The sequence below is a fragment of the Typopeltis vanoorti genome, chromosome 2 (genome assembly GCF_054136105.1).
Source record: "Typopeltis vanoorti isolate ZY-2024b chromosome 2, IOZ_Tvanoo_1.0, whole genome shotgun sequence".
NCBI classification, from domain to species: Eukaryota; Metazoa; Arthropoda; class Arachnida; order Uropygi; family Thelyphonidae; genus Typopeltis; species Typopeltis vanoorti.
In genome coordinates this window covers 89,626,260-89,653,654 of record NC_143550.1, presented here as the reverse complement: position 1 = coordinate 89,653,654, position 27,395 = coordinate 89,626,260, and the positions used below count along the sequence as shown (strand labels likewise).

The window sequence follows — 27,395 nt, the reverse complement described above, 5'->3', positions numbered from 1 at the left end:
CACTGCCTGCTATGCATCTATTTTAGTTGCCATGTTACATCAGAGTGCACCTCACAGTATGTGCATTGCACTAAAAAGAAATTGACGCATGCATTTCTAATCCTCTCATTGGCAATATTCCATTACAACAAAATATTTGTAATGACCAGCATTCAACAGATATAGCAAGATAAAAACACAGAATATTATTTACAACATAAAACATGAAACAGTAGAATCAGCACTCCATAAATAAAACATAATTAAACCGAAACTCCCAATTTTTATTTATTTTTTTTTATTTTTATTTATTTATTTTTTTTACTCATCATCACAGGATGAGCAGACAATGCATTTGTCAAACCCTATCTATAGCAGCACCTGTCTCTATACTTTGTCTTACTACCCTCTATCCCACACAAGATAGCATCATGTGCACTATTCTGTTATTGCAATCCTGAATTTCTACTCTTGTTGGATACAATTAATCTGCTATCAAATCAATAGAAAGAAAAATGAGATTCAAATTACTCCCAAACATACAATCAAGTGAAAAAATATATAACCTTAAAATAAGAAATATGTGAAATGATGAAATACAGTAACTCATAATACCACTTCATTTCCAGTTAAACAATGATGCAAAATTAATTAAGTGTCATTTAAAGTAATTTCTCAAACATTTAAATGCAATGGAAAATTGATTTGCTGATTGGTTAAATGAAAGTAAGGCTAATTGAATGTATGATTACATAGTGTTGCTCCAGGAGTCATATGACATGTGCTAACTCTTTCATTAACTATTTAACTGAAGACTTGATTATTTGAAGGTTAAATAATTAAGAAATTATTGTATGCTAGAAAACCATAATTTCAAGTGACAATAATATAAGTAAAAAAGTTTATAAGCTAATGAAATTATTTTTAAACCACTTCATACACTGCAGATTAATATGATAACTTCAAACCTGTTAATATAACGCAAACTCACCAAAATAGTTCCACCAGTTTGGAAACGAAAAGGTTTCAATACTTTTCTCTGTACAATAACATTAGGAAGGAGGGCAACAAGGGGGACTTCAGTTATTCTGGCAACATTGGCACTCCACTATTAAAAAAATAGCATATGATATCAAGAATCAAATATGTAAACATAATTCCATATCATCTTGTTCAGTTATTTTACTAAATAGCATGAACAAAATTTCAACACAGGATAAAGTGTGAAAAGGATTTTTAGCATTTTTAGACTTCATATAAACAATTTACCATAAATATAACAATTTGCCTAATGACTGCATGCACACATACACACATCTACTTAACTGGATTCAATGGGGATGAGAAGGTGATATATATATAAAGAGATGAGTGACCAAGACTGTTACTAGTCTTATAGAATGCTCCTTATAAGGATATTATACAGGGATGAGGAAGTGATGGAGAGGATATAAAGAGAAGAGTGACAAAAATGTTACAGGTCTATAGAATATTTCCTACAGGGACAAACTGAAGATCATTGGGCAACAAAGGCTAGTTGACAAGCAGAAAAGAGGGATAGGATAGAATGTTAAAAATTATTATTATTATTATTTGAAACATCCAGGAAAATAACGACTCATTGAGAGAAGCCACACATCACACAAACTAGCTGGGATACCTTCTCTTAGACTCATTCACACTAAATGCACTCACTACTTCAACAGGAAAACTATTCCACTCACTCATTGCTCTGTGCGAGAAAAATCTATCTCATACCTCTTTCTTACTGGGAACAAACTTAATTTCCATGGGTGCCTCCATATTCTCTCCCCACCTTCCATATAATGAAAAATTTCATCAGATAATATCCTATATCACCCAATCAGAAGTTTATAGCCCAATATCATGTTACCTCTCTCTTTCTGCTACTAACCATAGTCTGTAGTCCACATACACTCTGTTCTCATAATCTAAATTCCATAATTCCAGATATAATCTTTGTAACTCTTCTTTGCACCCTTTCCATAGCTTCTTTATCTCCTTGGAACCCAGGAGACCAAATCTGTGCACAGTAGTACAGATTTGTGGTCTTATCATGGTTTTGTAAAGAGGCAAAATGACTTTCTTATCCTTACATATCAAGGTTTGCTTCGATATCACAATTATCCTTTGAGTTGTGTTTGCAATTTTTCCTATGCGATCTTTTGAACTTCAAATTCCTATCCACCATTAAGCAAAAATCCCTAGCCTCATCAGTTTCTTGTAACATAATCACACTAATATAATGCCATTAGAAATCTTATCAAGCCAAAGTGCATAATTTTATATATACTGACATTAAAATGTCAGTCATTTTCATTTTTCCAAATTTCCAGCCTATTCAAATCATAGGTAAGTGCTGGATATCAGCAGCATCCCTGATTGCACTGCCTATTCCTTGCATCATCAGCAAACAATTGAACAACTTCTGTTAGATCCTTCCTAATGTCATTAATGTATAGATTGAACAACAATGGTCTAAGGTTCAGTTCTTAGACCAACAATACATGGGTACACCACTGGTTACCTGAAATCTAGCAGATTCACACCCACTGTATACTACTTTTTGATACCGGTCTATCAATCATTCACTTATCCATGTAAAGAATTTACATTCCAAACCCATATTTTTTTATGCAACAGCTTTCATGTGGTATCCCATCCAATGCCTTAGCAAAATCCAACAGTATCATTGTGTATCCATTCCCTTTATCCAACTTGGCCAGATAAGTAGGCAGACAAGTTATACTCTTCAAGGAACAACATGGGTTTACAAAAGTGAGGTCATGTTTTAGCAACTTGCTCATAGAAGAGTATAACTTGTCTGCCTACTCATTTATGTATGCAAGTTCTCACCAACTTCTCTAAATAATTCACCACCACAGAGATTCTAATAGGTTGGTAGTTAGACACATTGGTTTTTGCACTACCCTTGTACAATAGAACTATCATACATTCTTTCCATTCCTATGGTATCTTTCCTGAGCTGAGAATCAAGTTACATACAGATGTCAAAGGCCTAGCCAATTTGGCTGAGCATGCCTTTAGCATACGTGTGGATATTCCATCTGTCCCTACTGCCAAATTCTTATCTAGGTTTTATGCAACAGCTCTTCAACCTCATTCTTATGCACTTATAACTCTTCATCCAATATAGCAGTAGCACTATGCACCATGTTACATACACCAGGTTGATATAGCTTAACACTCCCAACTGGCCATGACGTCTACAGACGTCCAGCTAAATCTGGATGTGATTCTGTAACACCTATTGAATAACATGGATAAGAAGTGCAATTTGATATCACTATTTCATCCGCCTCGGCAAGCAGGTAGGTTAATGAAAAGAGCACTTATTAATTGAACAATCTCAGTAGATTCTAACACCGGAGTACCACCTGCATTCAGCAAACTTATTCTTCCACATTCATTCTTTCTTTACTTGCAACATAATGGTAAAATTCTTTTGGATTGCCTTTAGCCCGCACAACCATTTTCTTTTCATACTCTGATTTAGCTTTACACACAATACTTGTGTAAAGTATTATGTGTGTAAAGTACTTACACAACATCTTATTATGGATATCTTGTTTAATGAGACTGCATTTCCATTTCACTCATATCCTAGTTATTCTTCTTACTCTGAGGAAACATTCAGATACTGCCTCATTTTAACACTTTTCAAAGATTCCTATGTATTGCTGATATATTTCCCATTCAGTAACTAATACCATGGACCAAATATAGTATTATTAGAGGATTTTATAGGACTGACACAGAAGATATTTTTCAACATATAGCATGAAGTGAGAGAACATATTATGATGCTAGAAATAGTGTCAAAGTGTGGTCATCACACCCTTGCTAATCATTTTTACACAATTGTAAAAAGTGACAAAGCACTCACAAAAAAGAAGTAGTTGGAAGTGCTCTGAATACTGATTACTGATTATAAGTTATCCTAATATACTGATTATAAGTTATATGCATCAATATTAACTTCAAAACTTAAATCATACATAGAATATAAACTTTGTGGAAAACAAAATGGCTGCCTGAAAAGAGTAACTGCATAATGACACAGCTTTTACATAAAAAATGTTAATAGAAAAACATGAATTCAACATAGAGACACATACATAGCATCTGTAGATTACCAGAAAATCTTTGACAGAGTCTTAAGGAACAAACTGTGGATCATACTCAGAAATCTAAAAATCCAAATCAACTGCTTGCTGCAATAACTAACTTGTATCGAAACAACCAAATAGCTGTAATAATCAATGTTTCATTGATTATTAAGTAACAGAATGGAAATCAAGAAACAGAGGGGTCCATCAGGGATGCCCAATGTCACCACTCTTATTTAATATCTATATAGATAAAACAGTAAAGAAATGGAAGAAAAATAAAACTGGATTGTAGAACTGTATTTAATACCCTTTTGTTTGCAGATGACCAGATAATCATAGCAAGAAGCGAAGATGAACTCCAAATGTCAATATACTCTTTAAACATAATTACTAAAAAATTTAGAATGCAAATATCAAGAGATAAAAAAAAATCAAGGCTTTTAAAAGACCATGTACACGTCAGAAGTAAAACTATGAGTGAAAATAAAATTTTAGAAGAAATTAACTGCTTCAAATACATTGGATATGCTGTATCATATACAAAAGAAGCTGACAGTGATATCAAAATTTCAAAAGATAATAGGTATGATCAATGATATTTTCAAACCTAACCAAGTTCAAAAGCATATAAGAATAAGACTTGATATAGTTTTGGCAAGACTTTCTCTAGTGTACATAAGTGAATTATGGACCATAAAAACTGCAGAAGAAAAAATAATAAAAACTGGAAAAATGAAATTCCAAAGGATAGTAGTCTATATACTCTGTGACAAAAGAGTGAAGCATAGAAATACATAAAGAACTAAAAATAGACTCAGTATTGGACAAAGTATATGAATACCAAAAAAAAATACTCCAATACCACCCAGTTGGAGATATGGAAGTCAGGGACAACCAAGGCAAAGATGGAATGAAAGAGTGGAACAAGCCATTTGGCCTAAATCCCTGAAAGGATAATGATGATGAGATATATGATAGTATTGTATGAACAGTGGTTAGTACAAGCCTCCCATGAAGAGTTTTTGACTCCATGAAGATACCCAAGAAAACAGTAATAATTACTAAAATAAAGAGCCAAAAGGCTTTTCAGAGATGCAAAATTACATAGGCAAAGTGGATAAACTCCCATGAAGAGTTTCTGACTCCATGAAGATACCCAAGAAAACAATAATAATTACTAAAATAAAGAACCAAAAGGCTTTAGTTCAGCGATGCAAATTACATAGCAAAGTGGATATTAAATCCAGCATTATTTCAAAGTCGAATGCAGAAACTATGAAAGTTGCATAAGTTGACCAGAGGGTTTGTGGGAATACATTTCTTGGCATTCACAAGTTGCCTTAGTATGGACTACTTAAAAGACATAGGCGCCCCCCCCCCCCAAGCATCTATATATTTGCTTTTTATTAGTCTATTTTTGATAAGGTTTCACTGGCCTGACAGCTGTTTCGTACTTGCTGGTTCTCTTCAGGTACCAGGCAGAAACCTCTCTTTCTCTCTCTCTCTAAACTCTCTTAAATGAACTGAAGCTTTTTGGCTCTTTATTTTAGTAATTACTTTTACACACCAACTGAGAGTTCGCTTATGAAAAATACATTTCTCTGACATTTCAAGTCCCTTAGTATTGAACAAGAGTTTTTGCTCTCTTAAGGTTTCTGCCTGGTCTCTGAAGAGAACCAACCAGTTCAAAACAGCTGTCAGGCCAGTGAAACCTTATCAAAATGGACTAATAAAAGGTGATTATATATAGACATTTCGGTAACCCCTATGTCTTTTAAGTAGCCTACGATAAGGCAACTTATGAATGCCAAGGAAAGTATTCCCGCAAGCCCTCTGGTCAACTCACAAAACTTTCATAGTTTCTACATTCGGCTATGAAATAATGCTGGGATGTAATAATAATTATTATTGTCTAATCTAAAGTTCTTCAAATTTATATTCTGTGTGATTGCTAATTCTTAATTGGATGCATGTAAAACTTTGAGATTCAGATTTTCACTATAGTATACCATAGGGACAAGAGAAATAGTTTGTTATGGTGCAAGGTTCACTATGGTGAATTTAGGGGGGGGGAAGATGACCCCTCCCCCAACTCCATTCCCAGCTGAATGCAAATACTTTCAAAAGAAAGAATTCAGCTAGCTTATCTCACACCAATCCATAGTAGGATTGGTGTGAGATAAGCTAGATCATCACTCATCCCCACTAGAACACATTAAATGGTACTTAATTTACTCTGCCCACTGCAGTGAAGAGTTTCAAGTACTGTTCGCAGGTATTTTCAACTCGGAATAACCACTGAATGTAATCTTCTAATGAAAACTGAAAAATATGGAGAGAAAACTGTAGCAAGTAAACAAAGGAAATAGGACAAATACAAAGGATTTGCAAGAAATATTCAATTACCGTACGTAAGTTCTTTATCGCCCAAATTGGCGAAAATATGAAGAAATTTAATATTAGAACTTACTTCACTACCCTACCAAAACTTCGTTCTTTCCTGAGTCAACCCAAGCCAAAACATCACCAACTTCAGTTCCCAGGAGTATATAAAATCATCTGAAGTTGCGAGAAGCCGTATTATGGGCAAACAGATAAGCTTATCTCAACCATGACTAGAAGAGCATCAACGTTATATCTCTTACAACAGAACCCATGTAAACGCCCTCTCCAGTCATGTCCTTTTCTCTGCCAACTCCAATTTTGAAGAGCGTTAACACCAGATAGATTGGAATCTTACTACAAATATCCATAAATGCGCTGATGAACTAGAAAGACGCATCTTAGAATCGAAAGAAATTCGTAGTTCTGGACCCCTCACACATGAACAGTAATTTAAGTTATAGCTTACCTGATTCACACAGTGCAGTAATTCAGTTTTGGTATTCTCGAGATAGTTCCCACTCACTAATGCCTCACGCTAGACCTGCACGCAGACACCAATTCAAACTTGACTGATGTTGTTCCTAACCTGTTTATATGAGAAGTTAATTTTTTATCTTGCTAACTTTCCAGTTTTTTTGTGATAGTATGTATACCTGAAGAAGTCGGCATTCTAGAGAAACTAGTTGTGTTCTAATTAAAGTTTTTTTTTGTCTTATCTCGGTGTTTCTAGTTAGTAAAATTCTAAAATATATATATATATGTCCACATGGTTAGCCAAGAGGCTGTGTGCTTCGCAATCATATGCCTGGGGGAGGAGTGTCATAGGTTCGATTCCTGTCGGTGATGTGAGGAACTAAAGGATCTTCCTCATCCATAGCCGAGTTAGCTGGTCTTGGGAGTGGACAGTAGGGTTTTTTCCCCAGTTTATCCTGGGGAATAAACCCTAAATATCACAGCTGTTGTATTTGGCGGTTTTTCATGCTGTGAAGCAGGCAAACCGATGTTGGATTCTGATTATGTAGATATTAGAGTAATTATTATTTGCTTCAGAATCCAACATGATCTTCCATCACAAAGGCTACATTTGTAAATATTATTTAATGTAAATAACTTAAATTATAATTTGATATCATGTAATTACCTTAATTATATCTAATATTTAATTGTTTAATCAAAGATATGTGTTAATAGTAATAAGATTCTGTATTAAATATTATTAAGCTATTTTATTTATTGTTATGTCAATATTATAAGAACTTGTATTTGTAATTTAACTACGCATTTATTGAAATGCAAATATTCTATTTATTCTTGTTTGTGAAAGTTTAACATTATGTAATAACTGAATGTAGTGGTATAACCTTATGTAACGGTAGCGAAAATGTTTACGTTTATTTGTTGTCATGGAAACGCGTGAAATAAACGAGCGCGAGTGGAACAGAGCGAGGGCTGGAAAAAGAATAATAAAAAAATATAAGAGGTAACAAGAGGGAGTTGGGACGGAAACTTGGAAGTGAAAGGAAGCAAGAGCATAAACTAGAGAAGTAGAAGTAAATGAAAGGTTCTTAAGGGCAGGAGTTAAGAGGATAATTTTTATAAGTGAGCAAGGATGAAGTGAATTTTATAGTTAGCTGAAAGTGAAGCCAGCAGTAATAATAAAAGGGAAATTGATGCTGTAATCGGATAATATAAAAAGCTGGACGTTCAAGGAAGAATTCTGAATAAACCCAGTTGGTCTAGAATTGCGGCTTATTTCCGATTTGCCCTAAGGAGAACCGCACAGTGTTTTAATTAGTTTATGAGTGGTAACAAGGATAGTTGAAGTACCCTGCAGTCGATGTCTGGATTTCTGAAGCGTGATTGATAGTGTTTTAATTATAACTGTGGATAAGTCTTGTAGATGTGTTCTTAAGTGAAATAAAAATAATTTAAAAGTTTGCTCACAACGTATTTGATGTACTAGGAACTATTTCCAGTAAGGACTATCTTAGTGTATTATTTCAATGCTTGAAGAATTGAGTGTTAATTATGCTACGCTTAACCTAACCTCAACTGTGGAAACTCTTCGTGATTGAGAGTTGAAGTTAAGAATTGTTAGAGAGATATTTTCAACTATTAGTGCCTGCGATATTTTGAACTTATAGCATGACTGAGAAGTGTGTGAAAACTGATTAGATAGGAAGTTCTATTATATTTATATATGTGTAGGAACTTTGTAACTCAGAAGCTGAGAAAGTGTATGTGAAGGCTTGTAAAGTTGAACTAATGTGATTGACTTGGCTTAATGTTTGACTTGTTTTTATTGTTTAAATTAGAAGTAGAATTTATGTATGTGTAATATAGCTTATATTAAATGTTTGTTTTTGTTAATCAAAAGTTGTATTTTGCCTGAATCTCTTTTACTGCACCATTCATAAAATATTCGAACCAAAGCGGGTAAATTAAGTAAGTCAAATATACTCGGCCAGTATATATATTAAGGAGAAATAGTTGAGGGTTGATTTTTCTTCATTTCTTGAACTAATTCAGATATAGAGTGGTGCAGTCTTTAAATATAAATTTTCTCTATATTTGAATTAGAAACCAACTAGCAACTATTTTTAGGTTAAGAACATCGTAGTAAATAACATGTCGGATCCAAGGTACAGATTAAGACGAAGTAGGATCCAACACCGAGGATACACCGGGGCATAGGGCTGACCACTTTATCCTGTGAATGGTTTGAGGACCGATGATTATAAACCCTTGACACCACAAGGTAAAAGAGGGTAAAAGGAGGAAGAAGAAGAAGAATATATATATATATATACATTATTAAACAATATTAAATATCAAATTTATTTATTGATTATACTTTTCAAAAAAAAAAGAAAGAAAAAAATATCATACTTTTACGAAAAAAAAAAAATATATATATATATATATATACAGGTAGTCCTCAACTTACGATGGGGTTCCATTCCAACGTCTCCGTCATAAGTCGAGAACTTTTTTTTTAATTCTTGAATTGTTTGATATCGGTTATATTTTCATAAATTAGGTTTCTATTTAACTTAAAACGGTTAAAAATATACAAACTTACATAAACATTTATAAATTATTTATTACCGCATATACATATAAAAAAATACAAAATTAAGAAAAAAAAATGTAATAAAAAATACATAAACACATATCAAAAATGGTGCATTTTTGAAATTCCTTTAATTAGTTAACATAAACAAAAACTTATTAACGATGTCTTTAATTAAACAAGTCAGTTACAGTAACTCATTTGGATAATATATGATTATTTCTTGCGATCGGAGTAGCTTTTTTAATCAGAAAATTGGTTAATGTTGTCTGCTGGATTTTTTTTCCCTTTTCTTCTTCATGTATTTTGCGATAATATCTGACTGCTTCTCAAATTTGCTTTTCGACTTTGGCGAAGCAATCAGTGTCTTGATCCATATTTCGAGTAGATGAAGTCCTTGATTTAGTTTAGAAAATATTTCAGCTCATCTTTTTACAGTAAAATTTTTTAACGATTTCTCTTCTTCATCTTCCTCTTTATTCCTTTCTTCTTCTACAACTCTTTCATTTTGGAAAATCAAGTCTTGATCAGTCAGTGTTCACCTTCTATATTGGTAATATTGATTTCTAGATCCAGTTTTCTTGCAATTTCAACAATTTCTTCACCAATTTGTTCTAACATACTATGCTCATTGTACTCTTCGAGTGTCTCCTGCAGTAGTAACTTTTTCCAAATTCCTCTTCCTCGCATACATTGTTCCAATACTTCCTTCCACGAAGTTCCAATGTTCTGAATACATAGGTTAATATCGTAATTTTTACAAAAATCGCGTAATGTTGTAGCATCATTGTCCATTGCTGTTATTGCTTGAGAAAATGTAGTGATCAGGTAATATGTCTTGAATGTAGCAATCGAACCTTGATCCATAGGTTGAATCACAGCTGTTGTATTTGGCGGTAGATACATCACATTTATATTTTTATTCAAATCGCCAATGTGAAGAGGATGTCCTGGAGCATTGTCACGCAGCAACAGAATTTTAAAAGGAATGTTTTTTTCAAAACAGTAGACACGTACTTCTCGAATAAAACAATTTAAGAACCAGTCTTCGAATAAAACAATTGTCATCCCAGCCTTAGGATTACTACTGTAGTAAACAGGCAATTTATTCTTGTCAATGTTTTTTAAAACTCTGGGGGATTTTGTGAATGGTAAACAAGAAATGGTTTTAATTTAAAACCAGCAACATTTCCTCCAAGAAGAAGCGTAACCCCTATCTTTAAGTGCCTTAAAACCAGGCGCCAATGTAGCTTCTCTGTGAATGTAAGTTCGTTCTGGCATTCTTTTCCGGAACAGTCTGGTTTCATCTACGTTAAAAATCTGCTCTAGCAAATAGCCTTCATCTATTATCATCTTTTTCAGATTTTTCTTGAAAATTTCAAAATCAGAACTAGCAGCTTCTGCCATTATTCATATGTTATATAAGTAAAATTTAAAGTTGGCTTTTAAATCGATAAAAACCAACTTTTACTAGCATTAAATGTATGCTCGCCATATTTATCTTCTTGTTGTTTCCTAAAATTGTCAAATACTGTGACGGGTATACAAAAGCAATGTGATATATGTATGTATATGCTGGCGGCAAAGTTAAATTAGAGAATTTTTAATAATAATTTTTGACCGTCGTAAGTACGAATCATCGTAAGTCGAGTCATCATAAGTCAAGGACTACCTGTATATATATATATATATATAATTTTTTCTTGCTTTTTGTCCAGCAATATCTTCCAAAATGTTATGATATTTTAAATTTCTTGCTTCTTCACAACAGTGCAGGCCCAACTGGGCTCAAGTGGTGCAATCAGCTAAAGGCCAGCCTCATTAATGGGAGGCGTGCTTAAGGGTCAAAGCTGTATAACTGAGAGGAGACCTCCACATAGCCTTTAAAGCAATGCGGAGAACCGACCAGGGCTTCTGACCTAATGTCCAATCCTCACCTTCTCGTGGTGCACCCTGTTGGGTATCTACTTTGATACTGAACGAATGAGGATGGGCTGCCAATTTGAGATTTAGCCGACCAAATTGTATTCTTATTGGTTAAACCAAAATAAAAAATGATGGTACAACATGACAAAATTTCATGCCTGCTGAGGCGTCGCCCGGTTAAACAAGGCCCCCGTTGTTTTCACCAGGGAACCAGGGTGAACAGCGAAAAGTCAGCTACTGGAACAAATCTGAAAACAAACCCCAACTCAACATCACCAGAGTTAAAGATCGGTACTATCAACGTAAGAAGCCTGAATGGCAAAGAAATGGAGCTAGCTGAGGAATTAGATAAGTACCAGATCGACATAATAGGGGTGACTGAAACAAAAAAGACCAAAACTGGTGAGATCTTTCTGAGCAATAAATACAAAATGTTATATTCAGGCAATGACAATCAAGGAAAAGAAGGCGTAGCCATAGTATTCAACACAAAATACGAGGCTAATCTTCTTGAATGGCAGTCAGTCTCAAGTAGAGTAATGTGGGCAAATATGAGAATGGGGAACTGGACAATGAGACTTATTTGTGCCTATGGTCCCACAGAAGGTTCTACTAAGGTAGAAGTGGAGGAATTTTTTGAGGCTTAGAAAAAGCAACTGACACAATGAAAAAGGAAAAGTTGGTCCTTGTTGGGGATCTAAATAGTAGAGTAGGAAATGATTGTGAGACATACAAAAATATTTTGGGAAAATTTGGAGAAAAGAGCAAAGCTAATAATAATGGCAAATATCTGTTGGATTTCTGCTCAGGACATGGACTGGTTATTACTAACACCATGTTCCAACATAAAAATGTGCACAAATTCACATGGAGAGAAGAGGCTAGGAATAAGAAAAGTCTCATTGAATATGTTATCGTTGATAGTAATGTTTTCTCCCTGGTGCAGGACACCAGAGTGTACAGACGATTTGAAATTGGAAGTGATCACTATTTAGTCTTGAGCAGAATACAATTGAATTTCATATTGAAAAGAATAACATGTAAGAAAGTTTTAAAGCGAATAAAAGTTGAGCAGCTCTCAGATATGAACTGTAGACTAAAATACAGAAATATTATTGAAAAGAAAATGAAAGAGTTTGAGAACAGGAATCAAACCTTGGAGATTCAGTGGCAAACTCTGAAGGAAACATTGATTGATTCTGCCAGAGAGGCATGTGGTGAGGTTGTGTGCAAGGATAAAAAAATCAGAACTCCCTGGTGGACACAGGAAGTTAAAGAGGCAGTAAAGGAAAAGAAGAAAGCATATCAAAAGTTCCTGGCAAATAAGTAAGCTTTTACTCTTACAGAATACAGAGACAAATGTAAGAAAGCTAAACAGTGTGTAAAACTAGCTAAACAAAAGTCATGGGAGGACTTTGGCAAGAATATAGAAAATAAATATCAAGAAGGTGGCAAAATATTCTGGAGGTTGTTGAAGAAGCTTAGGAATAAAGGAAAGAGTGCTGTATAAGGAATTAGAGATGATAAAGGTGAAATGAAAACAGGAGAAAAAGATATCCTTGAAGTATGGAGTAATTACTTTGAAAAACTGCTAAATGAAACAAGCAGTGATGACAGCACAGTGATAAAAAACACTGACCAGGCATACAGTCAGGAATACATATCCATACTTGAAGTAGAAAAAGCCATCAAAGGCTTGAAATGTGGAAAGGCAGCAGGAGTAGATGATATTCGACCAGAAATGCTGAAGTACAGTGGCTGCACTGCATAGTTCAGAAAGCCTGGACAGAGGGACGAATCCCCGATGATTGGAGTAGAGCTCTCATAGTACCCATATATAAAAAGGGAAATAAAACTGAATGTGAGAATTACAGAGGTATTTCCCTACTGAGTGTTCCTGGCAAGATCTATGCAAGTATACTTGAGAAACGGTTGAGAAGAATTGTGGAAGAAAAGCTAGGTGAAGAACAAGCTGGATTCAGGCCATAAAGAGGGTGACAGGATCAGATCTTCACTTTACGGCAAATAGTCGAGAAAGCATGGGAATATAACAAAGATCTGTATTTAAGTTTTGTCGATTTGGAAAAGGCATATGACAAGGTGCCAAGAGAGAAGCTATTCAATACGCTGCAGTTATATGGTGTCAATGGGGCATTACATCAAGCAATACTTAGTCTTTATTTGAGTTGTGAGTCAGCAGTTAGAATTGAAGGAAGTACAGGAAGATGGTTTAATGTTAAATCTGGTGTGAGACAAGGATGTACATTATCCCCTCTGTTATTCATTATCTATATGGATCACATTATGAAGGAACGTGGTATTAAACCTGATTTCAAAATTGGAGATGTTAATGTCAGCTCTTTGCTTTATGCGGATGATGTTATACTTCTAAATAAATCCGCTACAAGTCTGCAAGATTCTCTGACTAAATTGAATAGCTGTTGTAATAGATATGGTATGAAGGTCAGCAATAAAAAGACAAAGACAATGAAAATAGGCAGAATCATTGAAAATGTCAACTGTGTTGTGAATGGAGAACCTGTGGAACAAGTAAAACATTTCAGCTACTTAGGCACAATTTTTACTGAAGATGGTAAACTAAATATAGAAATAGACAACAGAATCAGCAAAGCTGGTATCGTGGGAAGTCAATTGAATAAATTCATATGGAATAAGAAAGAAATTAGTCGGAACACTAAATTAGCTGTATACAAGACTGTGTTCAAACCAATTTTAACTTATGGATCTGAGAGCCGGGTCAGAAGTAAAACACTTGACCAAAGACTAGAGACCGCAGATATGAGAGTCCTGAGAAAGATTAGAGGCGTGAACAGATGGCATCAATGGCAATATCATATTAAAAATGAGGATATTAGGAAAGAACTTGACATTGTCAGCATCCAGGAATGCGTTAGCAGAGCTAATCTCAGATGGTATGGTCACTTAAATAGAATGGGAGAGGAAAGATTAGCAAAACAAGTGTTCTCTGCCAGGTTGGCAGGAAAACGACGCAGAGGAAGACCAAGATATAGGTGGATTGATACTGTACAAAGTGCCTTAGACGATAGAAATATAAGATCTGATAATGTTGGAGTCTTGACAAGTAACAGACTGATTTGGAGGAAAATTGTAGAGAGGAAGTTAGTAATGATGTAATTTTTTCATGTAGTACTGTCATATCCTGTACACCCCTTGAGGGTACATGGCAGGAATTTGATGATGATGATGATATAAGAAAAAACGTGATCTAAAAGGGTATGGTCCTATACATGCTCCAACAGAACAAAATAAAGTAGATGCTGATAACATATCATGAAATTAACAAAATGAAAATCCAGAATTAAAGTAAATTCTGAACTGATGTAATATTATCTTAAATTATTGTCACTTAACTGAAATCTTGTTAATGAACAAAATGTGTGTAGTCCATACCATTAAAATCAAAAATAAACTGAAAACTTCAGAAGTCAGTCAATTTTATAACTGGCCACTTCTAGTTACAAAGAGGCTGGAGACACAAATGACGAATGGTTAGACTGCATTAGTCAGCCTAAGGGTAGAGGGAAAGAAAGTGATTGGTACAGCTGGTTAGTAAAAAATTAAAGAAATATTGTACAATATACAATATTTCTTTGTTAGCCTGACTGGCCAAGAGGTTAGTGTATTAGTGTAGTGTCAGTCTCCAACTAACAGGCTGTGGCTTTAAATCCTGCCATGGGTGTAGATAGGGAGATGAATTTCATCCCCCTGCTTACTGGTGGCATAAAAAAAAAGCTTAATGCAAATTTTGCTTGAGGACTGCTACTTGGAATGTAAGAGGTTTGAATAAACCTGGAAAATTGGCTAATGTGATGAGAGAATCGAGACACTAAATATTGGTATATTGGGAATAAGTGAAACTTCTGGAAATATTCATCGGACGTTGAGTCGAAACTTCCAAATGATAAGACATATAAATTATATACTTTGGGTGAAGAAATATCAAGGAGAGGTGTAGCATTCATTGTGGAGAAGAAAATTAGTAACAAAATCACTTATGTAATTAAAATAACAGATAGAGTAATTGCAGTTCTAGTGATTGCCAATCCTAGAGATATGCTTATCATTCAGATACATGCTCCTACAGAATAAAATGAAGTAAATGCTGATAACATATATCATGAAATAAAGGTAGCTGGAGGCAAGAAAAATCAAGTTATTTGTGTTATGGGCAACTGGAATGCAAAAGTTAGATCAGAGAGAACATCTACACATGTAGGACCTGGACTTAGAATTCAGAACGAGAGAGGACAAAAATTAGTTGATTTCTGTAACAAATAGAATCTCATCATGACTAACACTTATTTCGAACAAAAACCAACAGCAAGATACATCTGGGAAAGTCCTGACAGAAGATACAAAAATCAGTTAGACTATATTATGATCAATAAGTGTTACTTCAATGGAATACGGAACTCAAAGGTCATGCCAAGTGCTGACTGTAGATCTGATCATAGACTAGTCCTAATGATGATAAATATTCATCTGAAATCAATAAAAATTAAAAGGAAACAAACCCATAAGTAGGATTTAAAGATGCTACAAAATGCAACACTAAAATCAAAATGCAATGAAAATGTTTCAGAACTACTGGCTGCACAAGTTACAAAATGAAAGTGACCCTTCTCAATGGAACAAACTACAAATAACTATCATAACTTCTACTAAGAACCACATCAGAAAACATGAAGAAAGAAAGAAAAAACTATGGATAACGTAAGAAGTAAGTGAACTTACTGATGAAAGAAGAACATGGAAAAGAAGAAAGACTAAGATATAAATCAATGGATAAGAGAAGCAAACAATTATGCAGGAGATTGAAAGAAGAATGGATAAATAACCAATGCGCTGAGATAGAAGTGTTACAAAAAAAGAACAAAACCAGAGAAGCATTCCTGAAAGTGAAAGAACTTAATGGAAAAGCAAAACGAACACAATCTAGCAACATGAAGGACAAAGATAGAAGCATAATCGTTGATAATGAAAAGATAAATGAGAGATGGATGGAATATTTATTAAATCTCTATGATAATGAAGAGAACATAATCAATGATTTATGACACCTTAGGTTATGTGCAACAACTGATACCACTCTACCTACAAGAAATGAGATACAACACATAATCAAGAATTTTCCTAATAATAAATCACCTGGGTTCATGTGATAGCATTCCTGCAGAACTGCTTAAAGCTTTGAGTGGTTACAATAACACCTATTTAGTGGACACTATTCAGCACATCTATAAAACAATACAATTACCTTAAACTTTTACAACATCACTCTGCATACCAATTCCAAAGAAAATTAATGCCCAAAATTGTGAGGATTATAGAACTGTGAGCTTAATCTCTTGTGCATCTAAAATCATTTTAACCACTGTTAACAAAGAAAGTGAAAGAGCCTAACTAGCAAACTAAGTGAACAACAGAAAGGCTTCAGAAGAGGAATGGGAACCAATAATGCTATCCTGGAACTAAAAATATTACTAGAAACATCACTTGAAAGGAACAGGAACTAATGCATATGCTTCATAGACTATCAGAAAGCGTTCAATCAAATAACACACAATAAACTGTTTAACATTCTAGAAAAATTAGGCTTAGAAGATCATGTACAGAAACTTATAAAAAACATTTACTTCAAAAAATCAATGGTATAAAATACAACAATCGTAGATATGCTGATGATACCATTCTAATTGCAAACAACAGAAACAAATTACTCAAACACTACTATCAAATTACTGCACCTACTAATTGATTAAATTGATGTAAAGATTTTGGTCTATATTTAAATGCAAAAAAAAAGACCAAATTTATGAGAGTTTCAAAAGAAAATAGATACGAGCCAGAAATATTCATAAACAAGATAAAAATTGAGCATACAAAACAATACAAATATTTAGGCACCCACTTTACTGCAGATCGAAAGTAAGATAAAGAATAAAAAATAAGAACAGCCATAGCTAAAGATGCATTCTGGAAAAATAAAGATCTGCTCAGAAGTTCTGTGAGTATCGAGACAAAGAAAAGAATGATAACATTTTTGAAAATTATGGAGACAACCACCGTGTTTGAATAAAAACTTTAGTTTAATATAACTAAAATCTACATTCGACGTTTCGCCCTTTATGTCAAGGTCATCTTCTGGAGCATACAACCATACACAGGAAACAAGCTATACTACAATCAGACTGGTTTGTTAAAGACACTGACCAACCGCTACAACAATTGTTAGCCTGACCTCTAGTGAGGAAAAAAAAAAATGTAAATAAAATAAAATAAAAAATAAAAAATTATACATCAACGCTAGAGTGCTATTATTAGTGTTGTCTACTATATACATATATTAACATCATTCCAGTCAATTGGTATGGAATCGTTTCTAATACTAGCTAAGGATTGGCTAGAGTCCTGACTTATGCTGGATTTTTCATATTAGGTAGGCTGAATGTGTGCCATCCAGATCCTTGGAATTTTCATGCCATCTTTGTTGTTGATATTTGGGTGGTTTATCAGGATTTCACATGATTCCTTAAATTTCCTTTCGTACCAGGTTTTTGTGCGGTGTAAGGAGCAGGTGCTTTTCCAGTTGATTTGGTGTAAGGTGTTGAGTGCGTGGTCTGAGAAACCTGTTTCACCATAATGGTTATATTTAATGTGTCTAATGTGTTCTTTCTTGCGTATAGGGATTGTCCATCCTGTTTCACCAATGTACGGTAAGTTACAGGTGCAGCGGATGCAATAGACTCCAGGATGTGCTAATGGGAGGAGAGGATCCTTAGAGGAGTTGAATATGGCTTTAAGTTTAGTCGGTGGTTTAAAGGTGGCATTGAGATTATAATGTTATAGGATTCTGTTGATTTTTTTCTGATAACCCTTTAATGTATGGGATGGCTATGGTTTTACTATAGTCTAGATTCATTTTTGTTGTAGTTTTATAGAGTATTTTATTAACAGTATTTTTGTTATAGTCATTATTTATGAATGTGTCACTAATGATTTTTAGTTCTTGTTTCAGGGCTTGCTGGTTAGAGCAAATAGCTGTGGCTCTGTTTTTAAGGGTGTTAATGACTCCATATTTTTGTGATGGGTATATGAATTAGCATGTATGTATTGGCCAGTGTGTGTCAGTTTTCGGTAGACCGTGAAAGATAGACTGCCTGAAGGAAGACTTGTGACTAGTGTGTCTAGGAACGGGAGCGAATTTTGGTTTTCGATTTCGATAGTAATTGTAGGCGTTCGTGTTGTTTGTTCAGGTGGCTGAGGAATTGTGTTTAGCATTTGTCGCCTGTGTGGCCAGATCGCGAACACGTCGTCAACGTACCTAAGCCAGACTGTCGGTCTTAGCGTGGTGGAATCAAGAGCCCTTTGCTCAAAGGTTTCCATGTAGAAGTTAGCGATTGGGGGGAATAGTGGTGAGCCCATGGCCATACCTTCTTTTTGTAGGTAGAATTTGTTTTGCCATACGAAGTAACTGGACTTTAGTACGTGGACAAAGAGGGCCGTAATGTCAGGTGGAAATTTGTTCTGTAGTAGGAGAATTGTGTCATTGATGGGGACATTAGTGAAAAGGGCAGAAACGTCGAAACTGACTAATAAGTCATCTTTGTCGAGTGTTGTTTTTAATTTTGTTTATAAAGTGTTGTGTGTTTTTTATGTAGGAGGGGGAATAACCTACCAACTCCTTGAGTGTTGCCGCTAATTTCTTGGCTAAGTGGTAACTGGGACTGTCTATTCCTTCCACGATTGGTCAAAGGGGAACATTTTGTTTGTGTATTTTCGGAACCCCATATAATCTGGGGGGGGGGGCATAGTGGGAGTTTGAGTTTTTTAACCGTGTCTGGTGGCCAAGAAGTGACGGACTTGGGTAGTTTTTCTGTTTTATCCTTTAACCTTTTTTGTTGGGTTATAATTTACCATTTTATATGTGTTGTTATCGGCTACTAGTTGATTCATTTGAAGTATGTATGTTGACCTGTCAAGGACAACTGTGGCATTCCCTTTATCCGCTTTCATTATTATTATGTTTTGTTTGGCTTTTAAATTTAATTGCTGCTAATTCTGTTTTTGTCAGGTTGTTCTGTATGGTTTTCTTAGTATTCAGGACATTACTGGTTTCTAGTCATATTTTATCTGCTATCCGATCTCATACGGAGGTAGCAGGGTTTTTTCTCCCGGAAACTCGGGTTTTTCATCCCGCATACAGACAAATCGGCCCTTCAGAACACACGCAATTTACAGACAAAAAATACTAGTTGTGGTGGGCGGTAGATGGCGTTGATGGAGATGATTCGTAGTAGAGGTTCGGTGTAGTGGTTGATACAGTTGTAGGTATCCTCCCGCGATGAGTCGTCGGACTCCTTGGAGGTATCAGGAATAATAATAATAATAATATTGTTAGGTAGGTATCTGATGCCTCTTTCAATGTGGTAGATAAAATCCAATATGTTTACCTTTTTAGGTGCTATTGCGTAGTTCAGTCCTTTATTCAGTAGCGTAAGTTCGGCGTTGTTCAGGGTGTGGCTTGATAGGTTAATCACATGGTTCTTGCTTGTCGGTGGTTGGTCGCTCCTCGTCTCCCTTGTTTGTTGTTCATTGTTGGTGTTTATCGGGGAAGAAGTCCTCTGATTGGATGGATTCCTGTGATTGGCTGCCATATTTTGCCGTTGTTTCAAACTGTGGAATTTTTTCTTGAGTTTTTCTTTGTTCTTTTCCAGGGAATGTTTGGCTGAATTGTCAGTAATTCTTTCAAGTGTTCTTTTCAAGTAATTCTTTTCAAGGTCATAGATACGGAGTGCCTTAGCGGACGTAAATTTCTTTTTTAGACTGATGCAGATCGGAATAAGGTTATTGTCTCTGCATCTTTTTAAAAAGGCCAGCGATTGATCAAGAGAGAAAAACGAATCTTTAGCTTACCATAGCGATTGCAGCGCTTGTGGGTATCATTTCCATGGATGATCTGAATCATTTTTTTCTCACCAGAGGTCAGGCCAACAATTGTTGTAGCATTTGGTCAGTGTCTGTAACAAACCAGTCTGATTGTAGTCATCTTCTGGAGCATACAACTATACACAGGAAACAAGCTAACCTTGACATAAAGGTCTAAACATTGAATGTAGATTTTAGTTATATTAAACTAAAGTTTTTATTCAAACACAGTAGTTGTCTCCATAATTTTCAAAAATGCATTCGGATCACCGTGTAAGCCTAAAAGAAAGGATTCAGATCATCCATGGAAATGATACCCACAAGCGCTGCAATCGCTATGGTAAGCTAAAGATTCGTATTTCTCTCTTGATCAATCAGCTGGCCTTTTTAAAAAGAGTGCAGAGACAATAACTTTATTCCGATCTGCATCAGGCTAAAAAATGCTGTACGTGATTCGCTATTAAGAGGTGTGATAGTTGAGAGTTTGACGAAGTCTCGTACCAGACGGGTGCGAACATAAAGGACGTCAGTGAATCTATTCGAGTGCAAAAACAGAGGGTGAAAGAGATGATAATTGTGGCAGGAACAAATGATTTGAAAGAGGACAAAAATGGAAATGATAGAGGATGTGAGGGAATTACTTTGCGGTAGCAAAGAGAGAAGAGTGAGAGAGTTAGGATGGTGAGTATTTTACCGTGGTATGACAGTGAAGTGTTTAGAAGGAGGGCCATAACTGCTAATGACTTTGTCGTGGGTTATGCATGGAGAGTGGTGTAGAATTTGTGGATGTCTGGAATGAGTTCAGTGGGCGAAAGGACTTATATAAGATGGATGGGTTACATTTGAATGGAGTTGGTGTACGGAGGCTTGAAAAAGTGTTGATGAATGATGTGGAAGTGGATGTACAGACTCAGGAAACTAGATTTATTAAGAGGGGGGGAGGGAGTAGATATGCAGACTTTAGGGAGGCAGATGAGTGTATGAATGAGTATATTATGCCCCGAGCGGAGTACGAAAGACAACAAATCAGAATGGGATAGTTAGCATAAGGCATCAAATTAGGGATGGGACAAATGGACTTCTGCAATTCATATACCCTAATGCCAGGAGCATTAGGAACAAGAAGGAAGAGTTTTTGGCCTTGGTTGGCACTTCCAGGCCTACAGGTTGTTGGTGTTAGTGAAACATGGCTGACTGTAGATGATATCAGCGTATTGGGATTGAATGTGATGGATATAGTGTGTTCAGGGAGCGACAGGGTGAATAAAAAGGGGGGAGGAGTGTTATTGATGATAGCTGATGAGTTGCAGCCAAGGAGTATAGAAGTTGAACTACAGGATACAGAAAAGAGCACATTTGAGGCTGTTTGGTGTGAGATAGAATCTAGCAGAACAAAATATACAATTGGGTGCTGCTATAGACCAGGTGATGGAATTGATGGTGGGGATAGTATGCATAGGCAAATAGAAGAAATGAGTGGAAGGAGGACAATTATTATGGGTGATTTCAATTATGGTAACATTGACTGGAAAGAGGAGAGGGCACATGGGAGGAAGGAATTGGATTTTATGCGGTTATTAAGGAACAACTATCTGCGGCAGCATGTAGTGGAAAATACCAGGGGGCAGAGAATGCTTGCCCTAGTAATGGCAACTGAGAATGTGGCTGTAACGAACATGACCATGTTGCCACCAACTGGTGAGAGTGACCATAAGGTCATGACTTGGGAGGTGGCTAAAGGAGTGGAATTTACAATTAAGACAGGGTACATATGGAATTACAAGGCTGGTAAGTATGACAAGCTTAGGTGTGTGCTTGGCTCAGTGCCATGGCATGTAAAACTGCAAGGGCTGGATGTTAATAGTGCATGGGAGGTGGTTAAGAAGTGTTTGCAGGAGGCAATGGTTGCATGTATACCAAGAGTCCGAATAATAAATCAAGTAGGGGTTAAATGGATGAATAACACTATTAAGCTTGAGCTGCAAAAAAAGAAACAATTGTGGAGGGAATTTAAGGAGAAAGGTAACCAGTAGGTGCAGGAACAGTATAAAGCTCAGGCCAGGATGGTAACAAGGGTGGTAAGAAAAGCAAAAGCGGATTACGAAAGAAAATTGGCCATGCAGGCTAAAGAGAATCCCAAACAGTTTTTTCAATATGTTGCAAGTAAAAGGAAAAATGTTCGTGGTAGAATGATCTTAAAAAATGCTGAGGGTAGGGAGGTAATCGAATCAGTCGATATAGTGGAATTATTGAGCGAGCACTTTGCAAGAGTATATCATCCAGGTGGTGACATTGCAGGAATGGAAGAACCAACAGCTTATACTGGGAATTGTGATGAATGAAGTAGAGGTAACTAGTCTATTACAGAACCTCAATGTCAATACATCTGTGGTATTGGATGGATATACCAGTTCGTACGTGAAGCGGCTAAAGAATTGTCAGTGCCCTTGACTATTTTGTTTAATTTGAGCCTCGGGTCTGAGGTTAGTCCCAAGGGGTGGAAAGAGGGGAAAATAGTTCCACTGCATAAAGGTGGTTCCAAGGCTGCTGTTGAAAAATTACCGGGCCAATTAGCATAACAGGAATCATTATCAAGGTCTTGGAGAAAATAGTCAAGAGGAAAATACATAGATTTGGATAGAAGAAAATGGGATACTATATCAGGAACAGCATGGTTTTGTGAAGGGTAGGTCATGCCTCAGTAACTTGCTCACGTATTATAACACAGTGACAGCTGAACTGGATAAGGGTAATGGGTTTAACAGTGATTCTACTGGGACCTTGCTAAGGCCTTTGACAGGATAACTACATGGAATTCTAATCAATAAATTGCAGCATATGGGGATGGATATAGGGTTGGTGAGATGGATAGGAGGGTGGTTGACAGAGAGATATCAGAGAGTGGTTTATTCAGGAGTAGAGTCCACAAGATGGCCTGTGACTAGTGGTGTGCCACAAGGATCTGTTCTTGTACCACTGCTGTTTAATTTGTCCATTAATGATATAGGAAAGGATCTGAGAGGAACAGTTCATTTGTTTGCGGATGATGCAAAGTTGGATAGGGCAATAGTGAATGCAGATTGACGTCAAAATTTTGCAAGATGATTTGGATAGATTGGAGGTCTGAGCTAAGGTGAATGGATGTCAATTTTAATGTGGCAAAATGTAAGGTTATACATTTTGGGGTGAGAAAGATTAGCAGCAGATTACTACATTGGTGGAACTGTACTCCAAGAAACTGATGAGGCTTGGGATTTAGGAGTGTTGGTGGATAAGGATTTGAAGTTTAGGGGGGCACATTGCAAAAGTGGCCGGAATCAGCTCATCAAATCACTTGGTTGCTGAAGAATACATTGACAAGCAGGTTATTGTTCCTCTGTATCGAGCCTTGATAAGACCCCCATCTCGACTACTGCGACCAGATTTGGTCATTTGATGGGGAGGAGGTGGAGAGGATCAAGAGGTGAGGGATCAAGATGATAGCAGGTCTGTGGAATGAACCTTATGAGAACAGGTTGAGGATTTGTGGGTTGCAAAAATTGGGTTGATAGGCGGAGGAGGGTAGATATGATTGAGACATTCAAATTACTGAAGGGTTTCTATAAAATTAATTCAGAAGATATTTTTGAGAATAGGGCTGGTTGTGGGAGGACTAGGGGACATCCATGGAAACTGGGCAAAGCTGTGGTTAGTAAAGGTGTGTTAGAGCTGGGTTCTTTACTTTTAGAGTGGTGAATGAGTGGAATGCACTCCCCAGAGTCTGTGGGTGGATGCTGTGACAGTGAATGAGTTTAAGGAGAGGTATGATAGATACTGTATGAATGTCGAATAGTTGTGATGATTATGATTTGGGGGTCTCCCTCGATGAGTCTAATGACTCCCTGGAGTTGCCTGGAATAATAATAATAATAAAAGAAATTTACGTCCACTAAGGCACTCCGTATCTATGACTGCACAGAAAAAGCAATGCTTAGAGAACAGATTCAAACAGCCTGCCAAAACCTAGCTACAAACACAAAATCTGGTTTCTAAATTACAATCCAAACTATCGAACTATGTTAATCCAGACATTCTACAAACATTTGAAAGAATTACTGACAATTCGGCCAAACATTCCCTGGAAAAGAACAAAGAAAATCTCAAGAAAAAATTCCACAGTTTGAAACAATGGCAAAATATGGCGGCCAATCACAGGAATCCATCCAATCAAGAGGGGGTTCTTCCCCGATAAACACCAACAATGAACAACAAACAAGGAAGACAAGGAGCGACCAACCACCGACAAGCAAGAACCATGTGATTAACCTATCAAACCACACCCTGAACAACGCCGAACTTACGCTACTGAATAAAGGACTGAACTATGCAATAGCACCTAAAAAGGTAAACAAATTGGATTTTATCTACCACATTGAAAGAGGCATCAGATCCCTAGCTAACAATATAGCAGATAAAATACGACTAGAAACCAGTAATGTCCTGAATACTAAGAAAACCATACAGAACAACCTGACAAAAACAGAATTAGCACACGGTTAAAAAACTTAAACCCCACTACGCCCCTCCCCCAGATTATATGGGGTTCCGAAAATACACAAACAAAATGTGCCCCTTCAACCAATTGTGGAAGGAATAGACAGTCCCAATTACCACTTAGCCAAGAAATTAGCGGCAACACTCAAGGAGTTGGTAGGTCATTCCCCCTCCTACATAAAAAACACACAACACTTTATAAACAAAATTAAAAACATAACACTCGACAAAGACGACTTATTAGTCAGTTTCGATGTTTCTGCCCTTTTCACTAATGTCCCCATCAATGACACAATTCTCTTACTACAGAACAAATTTTCACCCGACATCACGGCCCTCTTTGTCCACGTACTAAAGTCCAGTTACTTTGTGTGGCAAAACAAATTCTACCTACAAAAAGAAGGTACGGCCATGGGTTCACCACTATTCACCCCAATCACCAACTTCTACATGGAAACCTTTGAGCAAAGGGCTCTTGATTCCGCCACGCTAAGACCAAAAGTCTGGCTTAGGTACGTTGACGACGTGTTCGCGATCATGCCGCATGAGCAACAAACGCTAAACACATTCCTCAGCCACCTGAACAAACAACAAGAACGCATACAATTACCATCGAAATCGAAAACCAAAATTCACTCCAGTTCCTAGACACACTAGTCACACGTCTTCCTTCAGACAGTCTATCCTTCACGGTCTACCGAAAACAGACACACACTGGCCAATACATACATGCTAATTCATACCCATCACAAAAATATGGAGTCATTAACACCTTTAAAAACAGAGCCACAGCTATTTGCTCTAACCAGCAAGCCCTGAAACAAGAACTAAAAATCATTAGTGACACATTCATAAATAATGGCTATAACAAAAATAATGTTAATAAAATACTCTAAAAAACTACAACAAAAAACAAATCTAGACTACAGTAAAACCATAGCTTTCACATACATTAAAGGATTATCAGAAAAAATCAACAGAATCCTACAACATTATAACCTCAATGCCACCTTTAAACCACCCACTAAACTTAAAGCCATATTCAACTCCTCTAAGGATCCTCTCCTTCCATTAGCACATCCTGGAGTCTATTGCATCCGCTGCACCTGTAACTTACCGTACATTGGTGAAACAGGATGGACAATCCCTATACGTAAGAAAGAACACATTAGACACATTAAATATAACCATTATGGTGAAGCAGGCCTCTCAGACCACGCATTCAACACCTTACACCATATCAACTGGAAAAGCACCTGCTCCTTACACCGCACAAAAACCTGGTACGAAAGGAAATTTAAGGAATCCTGTGAAATCCTGATAATCCACCCAAATATCAACAACAAAGATGGCATAAAAATTCCAAGGATCTGGATGGCACACATTCAGCCTACCTAATATGAAAGATCCAGCATAAGTCAGGACTCTAGCCAATCCTTAGCTAGTATCAGAAACCATTCCATACCAACTGACTGGAATGATGTTAATATATGTATATAGTAGACAACTAATAATAGCACTCTAGCGTTGATGTATAATTTTTTATTTTTTATTTTATTTTATTTACATGGTCAGGCCAACAATTGTTGTAGCGGTTGGTCAGTGTCTTTAACAAACCAATCTGATTGTAGTATAGCTTGTTTCCTGTGTATGGTTGTATGCTCCAGAAGATGACCTTGACATAAAGGTCGAAACGTCGAATGTAGATTTTAGTTATATTAAACTAAAGTTTTTATACAAACACGGTAGTTGTCTCCATAATTTTCAAAAATTCATTCGGATTACCGTGTAAGCCTAAAAGAAAAGAAAAGAACGATAAGAATATTAATATGGCCAATTTTCACATATGGTAGTGAGACCTGGATATTCAAGAAGAGAGTAAGGCAACAGATAATGGCCTTTGAAATGTGGTGCTACAGAAAAGTCCTGAAAATCTCATGGACAGAGCACATGACAAATGCAGAGGTACTACAAAGAATGAAAACACAGAAATCTTTATTACAGGAAATGATCAAGAGAAAGATGAGACTGGCAGGACATGTATTGAGGGGATCAGCAGGACAGAGGGCACTAACAGTTTTAGAAGGAAGGATTTTGGGAAGAGGATCAAGAGATAAAACAAGAAGGTAGTTTGATGAAAAAAGATCATGGACAGGATCATGTGACTACACTGAAACAAAACAAAAAAAAAAAAGAGCAAAAGAGAGGATTGGAAGGACATTGTGCTGCACCCTCACATTGAGGAAGATACATTATGATGAAAGTGGCCTGAACACTTTATATTTAGTACTACAGTATTGAATGTATTATAGAGTTTACAACTTTTCAGAAATGGGAGTCACATTAAAAAAAGTTAATTCTTTATTTAAAAGTAA

At 36.1% G+C, this 27,395-nt stretch overlaps 1 protein-coding gene across 8 annotated transcripts in view; it reads right to left on the bottom strand.

Moving 5' to 3' along the window:
• Positions 1–27,395, bottom strand: part of HDAC11 (Histone deacetylase 11) — a 318,225-nt gene that overhangs the window by 156,184 nt on the left and 134,646 nt on the right. For all 8 annotated transcript variants that reach the window (XM_090406559.1, XM_090406582.1, XM_090406593.1 and 5 more), the window contains exon 5: positions 971–1,087. In XM_090406559.1, the coding sequence (XP_090262685.1) occupies positions 971–1,087 (117 nt within the window). The remainder of the gene's footprint in view (positions 1–970; positions 1,088–27,395) is intronic.